The sequence below is a fragment of the Nicrophorus vespilloides genome, unplaced genomic scaffold (genome assembly GCF_001412225.1).
Source record: "Nicrophorus vespilloides isolate i.1.1-1 unplaced genomic scaffold, Nicve_v1.0, whole genome shotgun sequence".
Lineage (NCBI taxonomy): Eukaryota > Metazoa > Arthropoda > Insecta > Coleoptera > Silphidae > Nicrophorus > Nicrophorus vespilloides.
The window spans coordinates 64,057-71,519 of record NW_017096090.1 but is presented as its reverse complement, the minus strand read 5'-3'; the positions used below and the strand labels follow the sequence as shown (position 1 = coordinate 71,519).

Here is a 7,463-nt window from a genome sequence, read left to right as displayed (position 1 = left end):
CGAACGATGCGACACCTGCATTCACCCATCAACACTTAAACACAAGCAATTTTATCAACGACAACTCACATAATTATACAATTCAATTTACATAAATCAATTGCAATTACTGTTGCATATACAACAATTAACTATTTATTCGTCTAATAATTACGTAAATCAATTTATTTGATTTTCGTCCATCAAATATAATTAACCTTTTCACGTTCAACAAGTTGCATATGTTGATGATTATCGAACGATGCGACACCTACATTCACCCATCAACACTTAAACCCAAGCAATTTTATCAACGACAACTTACATTATTATACAATTCAATTTACATAAATCAATTGCAATTTCTGTGGCATATACAACAATTAACTATTTAATAATTACGTAAATCAATTTATTTGATTTTCGTCCATCAAATATAATTAACCTTTTCACGTTCCACAAGTTGCATACGTTGATGATTATCGAACGATGCTACACCTGCATTCACCCATCAACACTTAAACCCAAGCAATTTTATCAACGACAACTTACATAATTATACAATTCAATTTACATAAATCAATTGCAATTACTGTTGCATATACAACAATTAACTATTTATTCATCTAATAATTACGTAAATCAATTTATCTGATTTTCGTCCATCAAATATAGTTAACCTTTTCACGTTCAACAAGTTGCATACGTTGATGATTATCAAACGATGCGACACCTACATTCACCCATCAACACTTAAACCCAAGCAAGTTTATCAACGACAACTCACATAATTATACAATTCAACTTACATAAATCAATTTGCAATTACTGTTGCATATACAACAATTAACTATTTATTCATTTAATAATTACGTAAATCAATTTATCTGATTTTCGTCCATCAAATATAATTAACCTTTTCACGTTCAACAAGTTGCATATTTGTATGTCTAGAAAGTTACATAAAGAAACAAACAAAGAACATCAATTGAAAATTATCAAGTTCTACATAGCAAACTTGATCAATTCTATATAGGAATAATTGTTACTTTCCATACAATAGATGTAAAATGATGTTACTGTTACTGATTCTTCGTATTGTTATGAACTCTCGTCAATTAATGAAGAATCGTTACACCACTTGCATTCATCGTTGGTTTAAAAAAAAATATATATGAATCAAGTGGTTAAAGCGAAGAAAGAGAGAGAATTGAAAGTCATTGCAATTACTGATCTCGTCGTCGTTATTCAATAATATAATTCAATCGACGCTTCTCGAAAGTGACTTAATTATTGTAATCAATTCGTGCATTATACAAAATTGTAAAAATGAGCAAAAGTTGCTTTAAACAAAATAAATTAATAATGATTGAAACTTTTTGATTGAATCCAAATTTGCGACACGTGCATTGTTCGCATCGATTGAATTGCAAATCCTTGTTGTTTTCTTTATACCAGATTCGATGAAAAGAAAGAACGAAAGAGCAAAAACCCTACCGGTTCAATTGATGTCCTGTTACACGTCGATCGCAAATTCCATCGCAGGATTAACTTAATCCTCGAACTTATTGAAAGTCAATTAACGCACACACACAGAAAATGACCCGAATCTCGTTACGTAATCTCGGATTATGTGACGTTATTTCATTAACAACTGAAAACTCAGTATTATTAATGATGTAAACCGCTCATGATAAAGCTATGAAAATCCAGGAAATCGTTTCTGTGTTTGCTTTCGATCGGTGGGTGCTCTGCCTGGGCTTCTACTACTACGGATACGGAGGAGATACGAGAAACGAAATGACAAAAATAAATTAAATAAATAAATAAAAGTACGCTCAGAAGAAGCGACAAGGAACCGCGCGATGTCTGTTTATAATCTTATCTTAGTTGGCAACGACGGAAAACAACAAAAACAAAAAAAAAGCGCTTACACACACACACACACACATGCACGCACATATTTGATTAAGCGCGAATTTATAGCGCACTCATTGCGGTAGATACCGGCTTACATAAGATTTATTTTTAATTCTTAGCGTTAATCGTGTATCACGCTCTGTTTTTAATTTAGTTTTATACATTTATTATATGTTTCCTACTCTCTCTCTCTCTCCCTGCTGCAACTCACTCATTATCGCGGACACGACCTCTTATCGCAGTTCTTTGTACTTTTTATTTCAGAAGAAAAAAAAGCGTGTAAAACGTTTTGCATACGGTTTTCGTTTACAACTGCAGCGACATCTGTCCTTAACACTCCAATTATAGACGCACCAAATACAGATAATTGATTGTAAGTTGAGTGAATTGAGTCTTGCACAATAAAGTAAATGTCGTTGGAGTTGCCTAAAGAAAAAAACACGATGGAGACACGCCATCTGGTAACGTGTTGGGAAGTACGACGAGATTTCGTCGACGTTGTAAAACTGGTATTTGAATCAACTACACCCATATAAAGGCAGATACATATATTATGCATTTAATGATTGAATAAAGCGAAATTACGTTCATAAATTACGTGAACACAATGTGCATACATGGCGTACGTAAACGCACTCATACATTCGCACACACACACGTCTATATATCAGTGTGTGTGTGTGCAAGCTCGCATGAGCGTCGTTACATAATGTGCACTTACTCTCGTCGGGCCGAGCTCGTAATTACAGATTGCGTGACTCGGCGATGTTTTATTGTGTGTTGGCTTTTATCTAAGTAAGCATCGTCGCAGCGCCATTAAAAATAAATAAATGAATAAATAAACAATCGATATCGACTCACTCAATGGAGCCAAAGGAGGAGAAGGCCCAGAAATCAATCGGATCAAAATGCTTAAGTCTTTATTCTTTTCCAACGCACTTGCAATAATAATAATGATGATGATGTTAATTGTTTGCATTGTACATAATTATTATGGAGAGGACAGCAATTGACGTAAATTGTGAACATTTCCCATATACAAAAATATGTATTCCAATGAAAAAACAAAAAAAAAAAAAACGGTGACATTTCGAAGGCGTCGGATAGTTAATTAGCATTAGTTGCTTCATTTCGAGTTTGAATATTTATGGAGGTTTATGTAATGAAATTCTCGCGTTCAGAGTAGTTCTCTCTTTCTCTCTCTCTACCTTTCTAGATTGCAATTCTCTTCGTTTTTCCTCTCCTTTTTTTTTTCTGTTGTTGTTGTTCGTATAAAAAATTCAGTCTAAATTAATTAGCATGCGGCGTCCGTTTGACCATAAACCGAATGTGTGTATGTGTGTATATGTGTATTCGCGCTGCAATTTTGGCATCCCTGACATTCCCAGAATGCACGAGTGTCTCGGCATGGCATGGCACATCCATTGTTCCCCGAGCCCCAAGGCCAAGACGTGCACGGAACAAAGAATTAATTCAATTACTTACTCACTCTGTACTCGCTTGCGTGTGCTAAACCGCGATTTTATTACTTTTCTTCTGTCTCACTCTCTCACTCTCTTCGCAGCCTTCCTTCTCTTTCTCTACTTCTTTTCTCGCTAATCTTTTCCTTCTCCTCCTACTCCTTTTTTTTTTTAAATTTTATTTTCAACATTACGATTATTCCACATCACTTTTCCACTCGGAAACGCAAAGTATCGCGAACCATGTGCAAACTCGATATGTTAAACTGAAATCCACGTTAAAAATAAACATTTTCATAGTTGAAAACAGATGGCGCTTTCGATTTTTGAATAAATGCTATGCAACTTCTTCTACATACACACCAAACCAGTATAACATTACAACGTCTACAATTCATTAAAACATAATAAAAACATCTTTCATTATGAACAATATAAGATTTTGATTTTTTGATTCTTGTAGTCAATAAAATCATCTCCAAATACAATTTATAAACAAATACAATGTAAGTAATTTAGTTGTCAATTTATGCAACTTCTTCTACAGCAATCTTCAATATTGTAGATTTTTGACAGATTTCTTGGGGCATCTTTAATAATAATAATAATAACACTAAAGTATATTTTGATACACTTTACAACAAAAAAAAATGTATATAGATGGAATAGACAGCTGTGATTTATATATAGCTCGAAACGAATCTCAGGTTTACCACGTGCAATTCAATCATCGACATTGCCAAGACTCGGATAAATCGGTCTGCCGGTAAATTTCATTTAATGCAAGTATGCAATTTGTGGCTGTCGATTGATCTAAATTTACGGCACGTAAATTAATTGCGTCTGTCTGTAAATGATTATTCTTATTTCGTTGTCATTTTGATGATGCAATATGTTAAACGTCAGTGTATTATACAATCTGTCAATAAGTATTGCTCGTTGCAATTGTAGATGTCGCTTGATCTAAATTGCAAAGGGATATGCAACCGTATTTTTCATGCAGTCATGTGGGTTTCGAATGAACAGTTCTTTTTTTTTGATTGATTGGGTGATTCACACTTGGGGAATTTTATTAAAAAAAGAAAAGAAACAATAATTGAGAGTGGGTTGCGTCGTATTTGCGATAAAGTCGTCGCAGCACCCCGTGGACGAGCGAGAGGCGAAGGTCAAAAGGCCGATGGGGGTTTCGTAGTATGTAGTAAGGATTTTACTACTATGCACGCGCGCGCGAGGGGAACCAAAAAGGAACAGAGAGGACCGCATTCCTGAGCTGTTGCGCATATGGTAGAAGCGGCAGCAGCGGTGGTGGCCCAATGGAATATTTCTGGTTTGCCAAAGAAGGGCAAAAGCCAGCAACAGCAGCAGCAACTCCTACACAACTGACTGAATCGTTGTCTTTCGATGATGTCGATGACAACAGCAGGATGATATAAAACAAAAACAAGTTACGGCTACTTGATGATTTAATGAGTAATGAATTGCTGGACTAGGAGGAGGAGGAGATAAAGCGCAGACGTGTTCTAATAAACGTAACCTTTAGCGAGGTTTGAAGGTAAGATAGATGGAAGAGTGAGTGAGAGATATGCGGTGAGTTTAAAGTCAAAGAGGGAGAAAGTGTCTGTGTGTGCAAGTTGAGAGCGCGAGTCGGATCGGATAGTAGAAGAGCTTGTTTATAAACATGCATAGCGATCGGAGGAGAGTGAAGCCGGCCACGGCAGACCACCAATGGGAGTGCGCTTGGCAACAAGGTTAGAAACGAGATTTTTCGATACTTTTGGTACCACCGAGAATGCCTCGGTCCCAAACCGGCTGGGCCTACATTCCAGTCACAGCCACCTCCTCCTACTCCTCCACCTCACCATCATCATCAACTACATCGAGTTAGCAACTAGGTAGTTGCAGCAGTTGCCACTTTCAACACTTGCTTCAGCAGATGAAAGTAGTAGTATAAAAGAGAGGATACGCTGCGATTAGGAGCCGTTAGATTAAATGCTCTTTGCAGTTGTTTTATTCCATCTGCCGTCCTTGTCGCACTCATTCCGCGTGTGTTATCCTTGTAGTTTTGCAACGCCGTCTAGTCGTTCGCGTGAATGGGAGAGACGCGCGCGCGGTTGGCTTGCTCGGCAACAATGATTTATAAATATACCATGCTCGCAGATGGATGGACTGCTGCTGCATTCACTCACACTCACTAACTATACTATATACCAATGATTATGATGATGATGACGATGATCCTGTCTTTTTTTTTACCTTGTCCGATTCGTTTGCAGGAATCCGCATGTGTCCTGCTGCTATATCCTTCGAGACCCTTCACAATCACAAATTGATGATGGACACCGAGAGATTAACAACAGCACCCAGAAGTACCGAACGCGATGACATGTTCGTCTTTGGTGTACGAAGGAGACACGACCAGCTGATCTTGCTAGCTACCAGATTACTACTATCACCAAGCAACCGGTCTTTAAAAAAAAAATGGGATTGAAGAAGACGAAGAGATGGAAATTGTAGAAGAGAAAGAGATGGAAAGTTGTAGTATGTATGTGTGTTGTATTATTATAGGTGGGTATAGATGTAGAGAGAATGAGTGAGCGAGGGAAGGAACAACGCGCGAGACTCTCGGAACAACCAGCAACTGCGAAACTCTGAACCGAACTGAACGAACAAGTGCTTCGTACGCTCGCTCCACTCTCTCTCACTCACTCACTCTTCTTCACTCGCTCTATTCGTATCTCTCTCTCTTTCTCTCTCTTCGTATTATATAGTATGTGTATACATATACTAGGTGGTATGGGTGCATGCATGTATGAGAGTCTACTACGGCCGTAATACTAGTGTGGGACGCCCGACGACGACGACTACGCTGACTCCATCCTCGTCCCACTCTCACCTCTTCTCCCCCCCGATAAATGGAAATACGATTAGACGACGACGACGACGCGAGAGTTTCTCTCCATTACACTCCGGTTACGCAACCAAATGCCACCGGTCATTGCGAGCCGTCGCCGCCTTTGTTGTTGTTGTTGCTGTTGCTGCTACCAGAAGACAACAACAAACATACAAAAGCAACTTGATTTATAATCATCATCCGCGTCCATCAAAATCAATTCAAAGACCTCAATACTATTACTACTACTACTACTACTTCAGACAATTGATATTATCCTATAAACGTATGATCAGTTGTTCATTTTTCTGTTGCTCCTTCGTCAATACTTTCACATCCAAGTGGGCCGATGCCAAGCGTCGCATCTGTTTCTAATTTGCGAACACACACACGCACATGCACGTACAAATTCCGACGCTCCACTCTTCTACTTTACCTCTCCTCTATATTATTATTTTTTTTGTAATATATATATATACTCTCGCGCGCGCTCGAGAAGAGTGTATTTTCATCTGTTGATGATCTGCGTCCGTTGATTCATAGAAGTATTTTCGGTTTATTCATGCATACACAAACGCCGTCATCTTTTCACCTGGTACGCGCACACACGGACGTCAATTAGGAGAACCTTTAGACCTTTCGGATCAGCCAACTCCTACCATAAATAAACAATAAACAAAACTTCTAAACAGCTTCTTCATGTGAAATCCATTTAAACCAGTGATTTCCAAAGTGGTCTATATCGACCCTCAGGAGTCTATGTCAGCAAAAAAAAAAAATTACTTACATTATACTATCTTATAATATAAAGACATGTACATTATTTATAAAAGTACCTATGAAGTAAAAAATGTATTATATATGTTTATAAAATTGTGTAAGTTGTAGGATGTAGACATTCGATTTGTGGTCGCAATACATTTTGAACTTGTAAAAACCTGCACATAATGATATACCAGTATCATCTTTGCGTAGTCTCAGAGCAAAGATCTTAATAATTATAAAGATGTCCCAATATAAATAATAAATTTACAAAAAATCAATATCATAACCGGGGTCTACGACACAAAAAAGTTTGGGAACCTCTGATTTAAACAATTGAAAGTTGTTTGCGAATCTATTTTGTTTATTACGCGAAATATAAACAGTTTTCAATATCCGAACATAAATATTATTATTCTCGATATCTGTATTGATAGACAAATATATACAGT

The 7,463-nt window shown here is 37.2% G+C and overlaps 1 protein-coding gene across 1 annotated transcript in view; it reads right to left on the bottom strand.

Annotated features, from left to right (window-relative positions):
- LOC108569478 (myosin-G heavy chain-like) overlaps positions 1 to 5,703 on the bottom strand; it is a gene marked incomplete at its 5' end in the record, with an annotated part of 15,286 nt that extends 9,583 nt beyond the window's left edge. Inside the window, one exon of the mRNA XM_017931044.1 lies at positions 5,613 to 5,703. Within this exon, the coding sequence (XP_017786533.1) occupies positions 5,613 to 5,703 (91 nt within the window). The remainder of the gene's footprint in view (positions 1 to 5,612) is intronic.
- Positions 5,704 to 7,463: the final 1,760 nt, after the last annotated feature.